This window comes from Symphalangus syndactylus, chromosome 3 (assembly GCF_028878055.3).
Source record: "Symphalangus syndactylus isolate Jambi chromosome 3, NHGRI_mSymSyn1-v2.1_pri, whole genome shotgun sequence".
Taxonomy (NCBI): domain Eukaryota; kingdom Metazoa; phylum Chordata; class Mammalia; order Primates; family Hylobatidae; genus Symphalangus; species Symphalangus syndactylus.
This window is the reverse complement of record NC_072425.2, coordinates 106,481,053-106,495,809: the sequence shown is the minus strand read 5'-3', so window position 1 is coordinate 106,495,809 and position 14,757 is coordinate 106,481,053. Positions and strand designations below refer to the sequence as shown.

At 39.5% G+C, this 14,757-nt stretch overlaps 1 protein-coding gene across 1 annotated transcript in view; it reads left to right on the top strand.

The window, feature by feature from the left end:
* Positions 1-11,329, top strand: part of COL1A2 (collagen type I alpha 2 chain) — a 35,811-nt gene extending 24,482 nt beyond the window's left edge. The window contains exons 34-52 of the mRNA XM_055272662.2: positions 148-201; positions 877-930; positions 1,036-1,089; positions 1,186-1,293; positions 1,649-1,702; positions 2,550-2,603; positions 3,604-3,765; positions 4,952-5,059; positions 5,732-5,839; positions 6,226-6,279; positions 6,366-6,473; positions 6,614-6,667; positions 7,048-7,155; positions 7,637-7,690; positions 7,817-7,924; positions 8,256-8,514; positions 8,922-9,106; positions 9,807-10,049; positions 10,874-11,329. Coding sequence (XP_055128637.1) covers positions 148-201; positions 877-930; positions 1,036-1,089; positions 1,186-1,293; positions 1,649-1,702; positions 2,550-2,603; positions 3,604-3,765; positions 4,952-5,059; positions 5,732-5,839; positions 6,226-6,279; positions 6,366-6,473; positions 6,614-6,667; positions 7,048-7,155; positions 7,637-7,690; positions 7,817-7,924; positions 8,256-8,514; positions 8,922-9,106; positions 9,807-10,049; positions 10,874-11,020 — 2,076 coding nt within the window. The 3' untranslated portion in view covers positions 11,021-11,329. The remainder of the gene's footprint in view (positions 1-147; positions 202-876; positions 931-1,035; positions 1,090-1,185; positions 1,294-1,648; positions 1,703-2,549; positions 2,604-3,603; positions 3,766-4,951; positions 5,060-5,731; positions 5,840-6,225; positions 6,280-6,365; positions 6,474-6,613; positions 6,668-7,047; positions 7,156-7,636; positions 7,691-7,816; positions 7,925-8,255; positions 8,515-8,921; positions 9,107-9,806; positions 10,050-10,873) is intronic.
* Positions 11,330-14,757: the final 3,428 nt, after the last annotated feature.

Genomic DNA, 14,757 nt, shown 5'->3' with positions numbered 1-14,757 from the left:
AAAATGCGTCAGAAGCCTTCTTGATATCCAACCAGAGTGCAGTGAAAGTGTTCAGTCACTGTGTAAGCACGGCAAAAAAGAATGACAAGGTTCAATTTTGATGATATGGGGTGTTATTAATAAGACATGTTTCCTTTTTGGTACTAGGGTGCTCCTGGTGCTGTAGGTGCCCCTGGTCCTGCTGGAGCCACAGGTGACCGGGTAAGCATGCATTTTCACTGAGCCAACAGCAATATCTAAAATTTCCCGCCTTCCCCAGTCCCAAAGAGCCCCAGCAATTCATTTTTATGGCTTGGTATAAAGCCTACTTATTTAAAAACCTAGCTATTGTGATAGAGCAGCAGGAAACAAATGCTGTGTGTTTAAAATTACTTTTCCCTTCCTATAGTTGTGCCAGCTATCTGATCTATACTCTAATCCCTAGCATTTGTTTTAAAGTCTTTCCATGTTGCGCATTAACAATATCCTAATGCACTGAGGCTTCTCAAAGCCTTCGATTATAAAAGAAAAAATCAATAAAATACATAGTGTGCCCATTTCACATTGAACTTAAAATAGATCTTATTTATTGTATTGCAAAGATTGCCACAAATAGATCAGCCCCGTGTCCGTCTAAAAATTAAAATGTCCTCCTCGTGGTATTGTGGGCACTGATTTATAGTGTTTTCTGAAGTGTATAACCCATACCACTTAACCCCCAAAATGAATACAGCATTAAGTAAAAATCCACTTCATTTTACTCTGTGAGATGTGCATTAGTTATCTCTTCCAAGGCAACTACAGACTCTGTCTGTCCACCACTGTTCTCTCTCCCTCCCAGTTCTTTCAGCGTCTATGTCAGGCACATTAACAGACTCATCTTTGGTCCCATTATAGGGCGAAGCTGGTGCTGCTGGTCCTGCTGGTCCTGCTGGTCCTCGGGGAAGCCCTGTAAGTAAGAACCTGGATCATTTTGTATACTCACACCTCACGATGTTTAGACATTGATGAACCTAGGATTGATAACACATTTTTAAATCCCTTCTCCCAACCTAGGGTGAACGTGGTGAGGTCGGTCCTGCTGGCCCCAATGGATTTGCTGGTCCTGCTGTGAGTATCACATAATGAAGATTAATCTGAAAATATCCTAAGTTGGGGAGTAGAGTGGGTTGGAATACCAGAGCTGTAACTGTTTCTTTCCAACAGGGTGCTGCTGGTCAACCTGGTGCTAAAGGAGAAAGAGGAGCCAAAGGGCCTAAGGGTGAAAACGGTGTTGTTGGTCCCACAGGCCCTGTTGGAGCTGCTGGCCCAGCTGTAAGTTGAATTCACTGGTGGTCTACACAGCAGCTACCCATTAGATCTTACAATTAAATATATATCCGTCAAGTGCCTACTATGCAACAGGGAATATACCAGATAGAAGATGGAAAATAATGGAAGGATTAACATTTGCACACTGTTTTACAATGTATAAAAGTTTCATAACTATTGTTTTAATTCTCTGATAATCCCATAAGGGTAGTAATATTGAAGAACATTCTGACACAGATAGTCATTTTTTATTTCTACATTTTCTTCTTAGAGATGCAGGAATGATCCCCTTGAAGAAAAGAGTAGCATTTATAAGGGTTTGTTTGTGATTTGACCCCATTTTTTTATTTGCATTTAGGGTCCAAACGGTCCCCCCGGTCCTGCTGGAAGTCGTGGTGATGGAGGCCCCCCTGTGAGTATTTACAATGGACTCTTGCCACTTTTCTTTCTTCAGAATCTATTAAGGACACTTGAAAGTTTTGACATTTTTGGTAAATTTGGACTACCATGAGGAAACTTTTGAGATTCAAGTTCATTCTATTCAGAGCAATTCCGATATTGATGTTAACTTGAACTTAGCTGGAACTCAGTGTATGTTGCTATCACCTCACTTGAGGTAATAACCAAGGTGGGCCCTAGGCAGTTTAATTGTAAAGTCAGAAAAAATATTTCTTTGGCGTCTTTCGTCTGTTTATTAATATGCCCCTTCTTCTGCCTGACCACGTCCTTCCCCTTTGCAGGCAGTGCTAGCACAACAATTCTCTAGAGACCCAGAGCTCTCCAAAAATGAACTTTACTGACTTCTTCTCTCACTGGACAGTGCTGAATGATCTAGGTCACTTGTTATTCTTTCGTCCATGAACACCATTACTTATTAAGTGTCCATTTCTTTAGCACTCAGCCAGGTGGTAAAGATAGTTATTAATGTATACACATTAATATGTAATAATGACATAGTGTCTTATCTTCATACCTTTGCAACCATAAGATAATACGTCAGCATTTCAGAAAGGACCATCCAAACCTTAATGCAAAATATAGGCATTGCAACTGGTGGCATGCTGGTAAGGAAGATGTGTGGAGAAGGAGGGCCTTCAGGGTCCTGGCTAAATAATGCCCTATATAAAGCTGACTACCTCCTACTCCTTGGTCTATCCCTGGTCACATGTACTGATTTTCCGAAAAAAAAGAAATTCCCGTCTTACCCAAATTCTTGGAGTTGATGTTGACTGTGGAATTCTAATGTGCTTGGCTCGTAGGGTATGACTGGTTTCCCTGGTGCTGCTGGACGGACTGGTCCCCCGGGACCCTCTGTAAGTAAATCACTCCAAACATGTGTCTTCATTTCCTCTAGCCAAAAGGCCTGGCTTCTGGTAGGAAACTGGTAACAAACTCTTCATGAAAACACATCACTAATATTTGCTGTTACTCTCTTGGTCTGAAATCAGCTTGTCTGAACCATTAAGGTATTTCATCACGTTATATTTTATAATATCAGTTTAAGAGGCTTTTATTCATGTGAACACCAGTCCCCTTTCAGGGGCATGGTCTCTGAGAAAAAAAAAAAAAAAAAACGAACATTTTTAGCCACATATCAGATATTTCTATATCTAATTACCTTTTATGGCTAACATTCTGCCTCCATTGTTAAGGTATAATTGTTCCTGAATTTAAAGGTGGTTTGGCCTCTAATTTAATTCTGATTCAGACTCTCCTGTCAGGACTCAAGAAAATTTAATTAATTACCAAGGATTAAGTCTTCTGGTTAAGGTTTCGGGGAAAAAAAATAGCAAAGATGTTGATTTCTTGGAATCCTTTTACAGGTTCATAACAGAAAAATCTTCATTCCCTGTAGGCATTTAATTAAACCTAGTTGAGAAGCATATGTGACTCCTCAATTATGAACAAAATGCCTATATTGGCTTTCTTTAAAAAAAAAAAGAAGAAGAAGAAAGAAAAGGCAAAGTCCTTTGAAACTCAGAGTCCCATTCATTTATCATTAACTCCTATCATTCTACATAGTTCTGATTCCAATATGCCAGGGTACCAGTGGCATGACATTGTTTTTCCTCATAGAAATTTGCCATAGTCTCTCCTCCATTATTCGGTTTGTTACAGCCTCATAAAGGAAGACAAGAGTCGCTTCTTTCTGCAAGAAAGAATGTTAAAAACTATCAATATTTCCCCCAAATGGCCAGGGTATTATTTTATTTCATCACATTGTTTGCATCTTAAGATCTAGAATCTTTGCTGCTCTCTTCCAGGCCCTTGGTGATTAACAGAAAGGAAATGACCTTGTACATTTGCTCATAGGGTATTTCTGGCCCTCCTGGTCCCCCTGGTCCTGCTGGGAAAGAAGGGCTTCGTGGTCCTCGTGGTGACCAAGGTCCAGTTGGCCGAACTGGAGAAGTAGGTGCAGTTGGTCCCCCTGGCTTCACTGGTGAGAAGGGTCCCTCTGGAGAGGCTGGTACTGCTGTAAGTGATTTCCAACTCCTCTTTCTTAATACCTTATGTTGAATTAAAATAAAGCCCCTACACAAATCTTCAAGTGGCATCTATTTGTTGATGAGTATTGTAGGCTCTCAAGTGGAGCTCAGTTGAGCCAAGAAATCTGTCCAGCACACACTGAGGGGCTGTGGCTTCCAAGATTCTCAGAAAGCACAAAATTGCAAAGACAATAAATGAGGGAACTCAGTTTTATCACACAGCCCTTTAAGCTATTGAAGGCACCTTACTAGTACCAGGATTAGAACAGAGTCCCATTGCTGTGGCCATCCTACTACATATTAATCAATCTCAGTAGGCTACCAATTTCTTAAAGGCCAAAGTCAAAATTAGAGGCCAGAGTCAAAATTTGCTTCCTTTTGATATACTGATTTTACTGATTTCCTTTTTGTTTTTGTTTTTTTGTTTTGGGATGGAGTTCCCCTCTGTTGCCCAGGCTAGAGTTCAGTGGCACGATCTCAGTTCAATGCAATTTCCGCCTCCCGAATTCAAGTAATCCTCTTGTCTCAGCCTCCCGAGTAGCTGGGACTACAGGCACACACCATCATGCCTAGCTAATTTTTGTATTTTTAGTAAAGACGGGGTTTCACCATATTGGTCAGGCTGGTCTCGATCTCCTGACCTCAGGTGATCCACCCACCTTGACCTCCTAAAGTGCTGGGATTACACATGTGAGCCACCCCACCCAGCCTGATTTCCTTTCTTTTATGTATGTACCCAGCAGTGTGATTGCTGGATCTTATGGTAGTTCTATTTTTAGTTTTTTGAGGAACCCCTCCTACTATGTACAACTATTATGTATCCATAATAATTTAAAATAAATTTTTTTATTTGTTTCCCTGCCTAGAGGCTATAAAAACTCTGTTTCACCACCCCAAGTGTCTTTATCAATCTCAACCACTTATTTTTAAATGTTGTGCCATTGGTCTCAAGGATGAATCAGATACAAAACTATACATGCCAAGATGTAAACTCACTGTCATCACTAGAGAAAAGATATCCAAGGATATGTCCTAGTAATAGGTGGTCATTAGCCTTTTTCTAAGCTGAAGACAGTTTATTCTCACAATCTTCAAGCCAACCTGTGTTATCACCTAGAGTCTTACCCATAATACTTACCCAAATACCCATATTAGAGTATTTTTTCTCTATTTAGGGACCTCCTGGCACTCCAGGTCCTCAGGGTCTTCTTGGTGCTCCTGGTATTCTGGGTCTCCCTGGCTCGAGAGGTGAACGTGGTCTACCAGGTGTTGCTGGTGCTGTGGTGAGTGCTTGACAATATTCTGACTCCATTAACATAAGAAAAGATTTTAAAAGCTGCCACTTCAAATGTGACAGATTGATCACTGAATAACTTCACTTAAGATTTTTATTCATGGCATTTTCTTTATACAGATCACATGTCACTTATCTAAGAAGCTTTAATACCACCTTACTTAGACACACACTATAAAGACACAGCTTAAAATTATGCAGAATGATTTTTGTTCTTTCCACGCACTTAGGAACGATACAATCTCTAATTGCATTTACTCCTCTGCAATATGAAATGCTGGCATCATTTATCCTGTAGGAAGAATGAAACTCTGGAAGTTCTGAATCATTCCATTAAACCTTATACGTGACAACAACTAGAAACCATCTCATCTCCATAAACTCTATCAACTTTTTGAATTCATTTCATTTGGGATACTGAATGACACGAGGCTTACTTTTTACAGAGCAACATCCCGTGATTACATAAAGCTGGCCATCTACATGTAGAGAAGGAGGCAGGGATGATACTAACGATACTTCTTACCATTGTGTGACCCATTCACATTCAATTTACCTTCTTTCTTCAAACTAGAATCTCCTGAGTAGGGTTGTTTTGGAGGGGAAGGTTAGCATTCCATCGAATGAGGGGAATGTCATTTTGTCTTCTCTGCCTGTTTAGGGTGAACCTGGTCCTCTTGGCATTGCCGGCCCTCCTGGGGCCCGTGGTCCTCCTGGTGCTGTGGGTAGTCCTGGAGTCAATGGTGCTCCTGGTGAAGCTGGTCGTGATGTGAGTCCAACACTTGGTTTGTAAAATAAAACCGAGCAGGATTTCATTGTGTGAAGGTTTATGTCCTGAGCTGAGGTTCTCTTGTTCCAAATTTCTGAACAAGATGGTCAGCTTCTCCATAGTATCTACACCTAGTATTGAAAATATGAAAAATTGCTTAGGCCAAAAAATGGGCTTTTCAATAGCACACTGCAAAACTGGGCCCAAGTATTTAAAACATCTCTAAAAAATATCTAGGTTGGCAGGTTTTTATTCCTAGTTTTAAAAGTCTGAAAGAGGGTTCGTTACTGAGCTCTGGAAGTGATGAAGACAGAGTAGCCACAACATAGGGGCTGGTAGGCAGCAGAGCCTCACCAACAGCCTTAATATGTGTGGTGTCTTCACAGGGCAACCCTGGGAACGATGGTCCCCCAGGTCGCGATGGTCAACCCGGACACAAGGTGAGTACACTTTTCATCTTTCCCTAATTCAAAAGTGATTAAAATACAACCCAGATTGATGCTAAGCTTCATTTTGCCTCTGGTAGGGAGAGCGTGGTTACCCTGGCAATATTGGTCCCGTTGGTGCTGCAGGTGCACCTGGTCCTCATGGCCCCGTGGGTCCTGCTGGCAAACATGGAAACCGTGGTGAAACTGTAAGTTTGTGAATACCAGTCCTTCAGTGCAGCATTCTCGTGGGCTTCACTTCTGACCTCCCCACACTTGGGGATGGTGGGGGAGTGGGGAGGGGTATCTTGGGCCTAGCTGAGTTGTGTTTTTCTTTTCCACTTCACAGGGTCCTTCTGGTCCTGTTGGTCCTGCTGGCGCTGTTGGCCCAAGAGGTCCTAGTGTATGTACATGATGAAGATTTCTTTGCAACACTAACATTTAGAGAGAATCAGTCCAAAACATCTGTTAAGAAAATAAACAATATATCAGCTAGACTTAACATTTTAAAAAACTTTCAGTCCATGCTGAGAATTGATACAAATAACTTGAGCTATTTTAAATCTCTTCTGCTTGTTTGTATTAAACAATTACAAGGATCTAGCCACTTTACAGATAGCGCAACTAAAGCAGATTACCAGCAGAGGTGAGAGCCTAGCTAGACCATTACATGTCCTGAGTTACCTTTGTAAACTTTGTAAACGAATTAAGCAGTATTTGTGGTGAAGTGAGTGTCATTTTTTGAAAACGGTAAGTCTTATCCATCCTTCTGTTTCTTTATAGGGCCCACAAGGCATTCGTGGTGATAAGGGAGAGCCCGGTGATAAGGGGCCCAGAGGTCTTCCTGGCTTAAAGGGACACAATGGATTGCAAGGTCTGCCCGGTATCGCTGTAAGTAAGCTGTAGCCATCTCGCACATAAACTGATCCTAAAGGCCTTCAGCTCAGAAGGATTTTCATATTTTCACTGGTATTGTTCCAGTATAGCCTATATAATATCCATTTCCCATTCTCTGGCTAACTCCATCTCATTCTTGGAGATAATGCTATTTCATCCCAACATGAAAGGTGAGGATTAAGGGAGATAGAAATATACATACATTAAAATCTCCTGGCAACAATGTCCTTCAACCCCACTTAAAATAAACATAATTAGAGGAATGACTAATATTGCACTGCTGAAATAGGTTGTGAAAAAACATAATTGAATATAATAGACATAATGGGAGAAAAGAGCCCCACTTTACATTTTCAATTTTCTCAATCCGGAGTCCATTTAAACTAAAGTTTCCCATTCAATTTGGAAAAAAAAAAAAAAATCTGCCTCTTGACATGTGCTCTGAAAGTGTGATTTTCCTCTTCTGTCTTTAAAGGGTCACCATGGTGATCAAGGTGCTCCTGGCTCCGTGGGTCCTGCTGGTCCTAGGGTAGGTGGACTCAAGAGAAGACAGTTCATCTCTGAAATAGAGGCTGAAGTGAGCAGTGAGCCCCAGGCTGCTGCTCCCTTGGTGGGATTCACCAGCTCACATGCACCTGGTGTCTGTCTTCCTTAGGGCCCTGCTGGTCCTTCTGGCCCTGCTGGAAAAGATGGTCGCACTGGACATCCTGGTACAGTTGGACCTGCTGGCATTCGAGGCCCTCAGGGTCACCAAGGTCCTGCTGTAAGTATGATTTGGGGAAATAATAAAGAAGATCACTGACCTAAGGAATGTTTTCTTCAGACTAAACCAAGACAATTATGACAACCCATTAAAGTTAGCCCCATTTCAATATATCCTCTAAAATATCTGGAAATTGTCTACATGCAATGGGCTTGTTAAGTCCATCCCTGCAAGTGTGCCTGGGAGCATGTTATTTATTTATGTGAACTTGATTATTTTTTACTTATTAGAACATGCTTCCGTGTGAAGCTCAACTGAAAATCTGCTGCCATGGATGTCTCTCACTGTAACAAAATATAAAGCCTCTCCTGTCTCACTTTCACCTTTGCAGGGCCCCCCTGGGCCCCCTGGCCCTCCTGGACCTCCAGGAGTAAGCGGTGGTGGTTATGACTTTGGTTACGATGGAGACTTCTACAGGGCTGACCAGCCTCGCTCAGCACCTTCTCTCAGACCCAAGGACTATGAAGTTGATGCTACTCTGAAGTCTCTCAACAACCAGATTGAGACTCTTCTTACTCCTGAAGGCTCTAGAAAGAACCCAGCTCGCACATGCCGTGACTTGAGACTCAGCCACCCAGAGTGGAGCAGTGGTAGGTCAAGATGTCCAGACCAGACTGACCCTTCTCACAAGTTGAGCTTTTCAAAATTAGTTTCCATTGACATTGAGAGTGAAAATGCATTTGGGTAAAGATTACATTACGTGAAATCACACCCAATTAATGAAGCATCATCTTCTCCCAACCAGCACCCAACCTCATTTCCCTTAAAATGTATTTTTGCACTTTTCATACTAATAAGTACCCTGATTTGATTTTTCATGGAGGAGGGGAGGGAAGGAACTGTCTAATCTTAAAAATAACCACCCTCTTCCTCTTAAATGTGGGGTAGACAATCAAAAATGTTACTAATGAGAGTCAGTATCTCTCATTAGTTATTATTAGAATCTGTGTTCTGCTCAATGAGAAGTTTCATGATCTGAATATTATTTTCTTAAAAGGTTACTACTGGATTGACCCTAACCAAGGATGCACTATGGATGCTATCAAAGTATTCTGTGATTTCTCTACTGGCGAAACCTGTATCCGGGCCCAACCTGAAAACATCCCAGCCAAGAACTGGTATAGGAGCTCCAAGGACAAGAAACATGTCTGGCTAGGAGAAACTATCAATGCTGGCAGCCAGGTGAGGAATCCCACAAACACCTCTCCTTCTGCTAAATAATATTTTGGTAGGACTGTTTGTTAATTATCTGCATTTTACTCTCTGACAAAAATGGGCTTATTAAAAAAAAACCTATTCCTTTCCTGGGTTCCAATTTTGCCCTAAATTGCACATTAGAAGATGGATTGATTGGACACATCCATGTAATTCAAAGTTATTATTCAAATTTGACTTAATTGGTAATCGTTGAAAAAACTGACTAATGTCATTTAGTGTGAAGGAGCACTGGCCAGCTATATGCCACACTCATACATATGCATTTTCAGAATGTGAGCAGCTTTTCTGAATTTTTAATCAAACCTTTTCACCAACTTTACTGAATGCCTACTGGAATTCCATAAATTACAAAATTACAGAAAAAGAAAAATGTGATAATTTCTACCTCCTCATTCTCTTATTCTAAAGAAGAAGCATATGCAAAAAGGATTAATTGAGACAGATAACTTTTTTAGATGACCTTGCCTCAGTGCAGTAGGTCTTATGTTCCTCTAGGTAACTGATATTTCAAAGACAAGTGAATTAAGTTTTCTTTAAAAGTACCCTTTTCCTCAGCTTGGATCTGAGTCCACTCTTCCTGAGATCTTTTTTTTTTTTTTTATGTTAGACTCTCAGTATCTGAGTCCTTCTCCACTTAACCAGAATTTCATCTTATTTTCTGTAGTTTGAATATAATGTAGAAGGAGTGACTTCCAAGGAAATGGCTACCCAACTTGCCTTCATGCGCCTGCTGGCCAACTATGCCTCTCAGAACATCACCTACCACTGCAAGAACAGCATTGCATACATGGATGAGGAGACTGGCAACCTGAAAAAGGCTGTCATTCTGCAGGGCTCTAATGATGTTGAACTTGTTGCTGAGGGCAACAGCAGGTTCACTTACACTGTTCTTGTAGATGGCTGCTCTGTAAGTAATAGTGAAATATGGGAATAGCTTTGGGAAGTGGGATGGGGGAGGTTCTAACTTAGACCACCCCCAAGGGGGGTCTAAAGGAGGGTTAAATGAACAGAAGAATGAGAGAACTAACTTATTTCATTTTTATTTCATAAGTAAATTCAGTTTTTGTATGTATTTTGTATTTATTTATTTATACATATTAATTTTGTATTTAAATTCAGATGATAAATTCAGAGTATTCTTATCAGATAGTGCCTTCTGAAATACTGAAATGTATACTACGTCCATGCATTTTTTTCTTTAGCGTGTCTTTTAAATGGTAATGTATGCCCAGAACTTAAATTTTCTTGAGACTTCAGTGGCCTAAACTATAATTTATAGTTATGTGTATTTTATTTTACTTACTAGCATGGCCTACATTTAACTTTTAATGCTTTTTCTACAATATGCTATAAATATAAGAAAAATTAAAATTCACTAACAGCAAGACTACATACCCACCCAGGTCCTGCTCCCAAAGACACACATAGAGGGACATACACACAACAATCCTAAAAATGACTCTGTAGAGATAAGTCACTTGGAATGTGTGTTGAAATGTTGGTTTTTTTGGTTTGTTTGTTTGTTTGTTTGTTTCTTGTTAGACTGATAGGGAGCCCCTCCCACTAAAGACACCCTTGATACTGTTATTCAAAGATAAACTTATTTATCTGGGACTGACATCTTTAGAAGGACACATGCCAAACAGTGGTTCTTATTAAATCAAAGGTTCAGATATTACCAGATTCAGAAATAGTGATGCTTTGTGTGTCTATTTTCTTCTCTTTAAACAGAAAAAGACAAATGAATGGGGAAAGACAATCATTGAATACAAAACAAATAAGCCATCTCGCCTGCCCTTCCTTGATATTGCACCTTTGGACATCGGTGGTGCTGACCAGGAATTCTTTGTGGACATTGGCCCAGTCTGTTTCAAATAAATGAACTCAATCTAAATTAAAAAAGAAAGAAATTTGAAAAAACTTTCTCTTTGCCATTTCTTCTTCTTTTTTTAACTGAAAGCTGAATCCTTCCATTTCTTCTGCACATCTACTTGCTTAAATTGTGGGCAAAAGAGAAAAAGAAGGATTGATCAGAGCATTGTGCAATACAATTTCATTAACTCCCTACCCCGCTCCCCCAAAAATTTGAAATTTTTTTTCAACAGTCTTACACCTGTTATGGAAAATGTCAACCTTTGTAAGAAAGCCAGAATAAAAATTGAAAAATAAAAACCGTGAACATTTGCACCACTTGTGGCTTTTGAATATCTTCCACAGAGGGAAGTTTAAAACCCAAACTTCCAAAGGTTTAAACTACCTCAAAACACTTTCCCATGAGTGTGATCCACATTGTTAGGTGCTGACCTAGACAGAGATGAACTGAGGTCCTTGTTTTGTTTTGTTCATAATACAAAGGTGCTAATTAATAGTATTTCAGATACTTGAAGAATGTTGATGGTGCTAGAAGAATTTGAGAAGAAATACTCCTGTATTGAGTTGTATCGTGTGGTGTATTTTTTTAAAAATTTGATTTAGCATTCATACTTTCCACCTTATTCCCAATTAAAAGTATGCAGATTATTTGCCCAAAGTTGTCCTCTTCTTCAAATTTAGCATTTGTTCTTTGCCAGTCTCATTTTCATCTTCTTCCATGGTTCCATAGAAGCTTTGTTTCTTGGGCAAGCAGAAAAATTAAATTGTACCTATTTTGTATATGTGAGATGTTTAAATAAATTGTGAAAAAAATGAAATAAAGCATGTTTGGTTTTCCAAAAGAACATACTGAGTAAAATTCCTTGCTTCAATGCTCTTTGCAATATAAATATGCATCTCTACCAGCCATTAGACCAAGTGCCTCTGATTAGATAGAAATTATGCAAAAAGGGCAGTTTGGTGTGGTAGAAAGAGCAGAGAACGAGGACCCAGGAGAGCTGAATTCCAGTTCTGGCTCTGTTCCTTGTGGCTGAGTGACCTTGAAACTCTGAGCCTCTGCATTTCAGTTTCCATAGCTATAATATGAAAAAATTCCTTTTCAGCACTACTAAGCATTTGCCCTACTCAAAATATGTGATATTTAAGCAACATGGCATTTTTGACCTAATTTTACTATAACCAAAGGTCTATAGAAACTTTTGGTTTATTATATATTAAGCACTTGTAACAGTGGCTGAAAGTTGGTCTATGAGCAATTAATACTATCAACTAAAACAGTTTCAAATATTCAGTAAAAATGCCATACACTTAAATCTGAGGCAACTGAATACAATGCCTGTTAAGAGGTAATGTGTGTGCTGTCAATCAGGATAGACAGTTGTGGATAATAGTACCGCGAACACCTACCTGCCAAATCAAGTTCATTTTCCTCCCCTGCACCTTTCAATGACATCTTTAATACACTTAAACATAGTAATGTGTCAAGTAAAATGTTAAGATTCATTTAGAGCTTATTTCCTGTTGCAGAACATAATTGTGATTGTAATATTTGCCTCGTGTTATAAGTCATCTCAAGATTCAATTAGTTTTAAAGGCAAAAGACTGAACATGGTAAAAATGTAATATTAACCCTAAAAAGTTAGCAAGGTCGCCTAACCAAAATGCAGATTCCTGGTCCTCGTCTGCCAAATCCAGATTTAGTAAGAAATTGCTATTCTTATGCATCCTGTGAAATTCAGATGTGTACCAATTGAAGAACCACCTGATGAGGTTACTGCCATAGTCCTTTGTAGCTCTAATATTCTGTGTCTGACACAAAGGAATAGATATACCTGACCAAACCATGTAAAGGTAGCTCCTGGGATCTGAATGCTGGTACTCCCTATAAATTGGCAATTAAAATGACCATGCAAACTTACATGATAAAACAGAAATCTCTGGATCAAATATGAACTATACCCTCAGACTTATAGCAAAAGAAATAAAACAGCATTTATTGAGTACCTGTTAGAGGCAAAAGCCATGCTAAATAATAATAATGACCTTTGTCAAACTGAATCAGAATTAGCAGATTTCCTAAGTCAATGCTCACTTAATAATCACTTAATCATCATCAGAGTGAGACAACTGAAAATAGTCAAATAAATAATGATACACCTAATGGATTACAATGAGGAAACAAATTATGGTATATCCAGCAAACAACAATGAGGAAACAAATTACAGTATATCTAATAGATAACGATAGGATGAATAGTGAAGTAAATTTTGGTATCCCAGTAATATTTATGAGGATGATTGAACAAAAGAAAAACTTCTTAGAATTTTCAGTCTTGAAAATCTAATATTCAAGAACACTGTCATAATTAGATATTTTAAACATACATGTAAAAAAATGCTGAGAGTAGGCGCATTTGTATAGAAGTTTAAGGATGATTTTTAGGCCTAAAATTTTCAAATTTGCAACAATGTAGCTATATTACATTATTATTTACAACAAATTTACTCTTAAAATATTATGAAAGAAGATAAGCAGTCAAAAGTGAAAAGAATCTGGTTCAGGAGTAGCCATCTCCAGGGAAGGAGTGGTCAACCTCCCACCCACCTGTTTCCTGAAGAGAAGGACAAGTCTGGCCTAAGGGTCATCATCCACCATGGACCAGCCACCCTGAGAGGAGCTTGGGATGGTGTGCAAAGCTCTACCAGGCCACAGCATCTTCAGGGAGCTCAGGGAGCTTATAGTGCAGTTCCAGCGGCAGAATAAAATAATGTGTGAACAGAATTTTAAATTACATATCCTCTGAGGATAACAGAAGACACTATTAATTAATTACAGGGAGTCTCGGGAAATTAACCTTTGTCTCTCACACAGTAACTGATACTTGGATTGAACTGGCCTCTTTTGATAGAGATCTCATTTCACCTTCAAGCTCTCTGTCTAGCTCAAGGCTTCTTCTCTGGAAGTCACATATTAGAACAGCCTGGTACTTACCAAGCCAGGAGGTCCACTGTGAGTGTTCCCAGGGCCTAGGCTCAAATGCGGACATACAGCAATGGACTGAAGACTTGGCCATTCCACGACCAGCCCACTCTTTAGAGGCTGATCACCAGGCCCAAAGCACACTCCTCACAACATTTCTTGACCCTTGGTCGAGTGAAGGTCAGCCACCTCTGACTTGTCGGAGTATGAAAGGGAAGAAAATTGCACATGAAAGAGAGAAGAAGCAGGTAGCCAAGATCTGGGGAGGGGACATTAATCAAGTCTAGTAAAAAGGGTCATTTAAAATTCTAAAATCAATACAGCTAATGCACTGGCGAAGAGCAAAGATACCTGAGCAATGCTGAACACATTTATTATCTTTAATGCCAAAAGACTTTTTTATGCTATTCCACTTAATATCACTGAAAAGGAAGTTCAGAAATTGGATTATATATAAGAAAAGTTGGAAATGTCATTCTGGGTCAGAACAAAAATCCATCTAGATGAGTACTTTGCCTTTGACAGTGGCACCAGGGGAAATTTGGGAGAAAGAGCAGTTGGCACTTCTCGTGAAGCCAGCCTCAGAACTCCCATTTAATAACCCATTGTAAATCTTTTTTGTACATAGATGTATCTAAACCCTTCCAGAGTCCTCTATCTGTTTTGAAATATGTTGGTATTACAGTACCAACAGGAGAGAGCTAATGCTGAATTGTTAGCTCAGCTTCCTAACCCTCTGATCAAGTAGCTAAAATATGTTTTC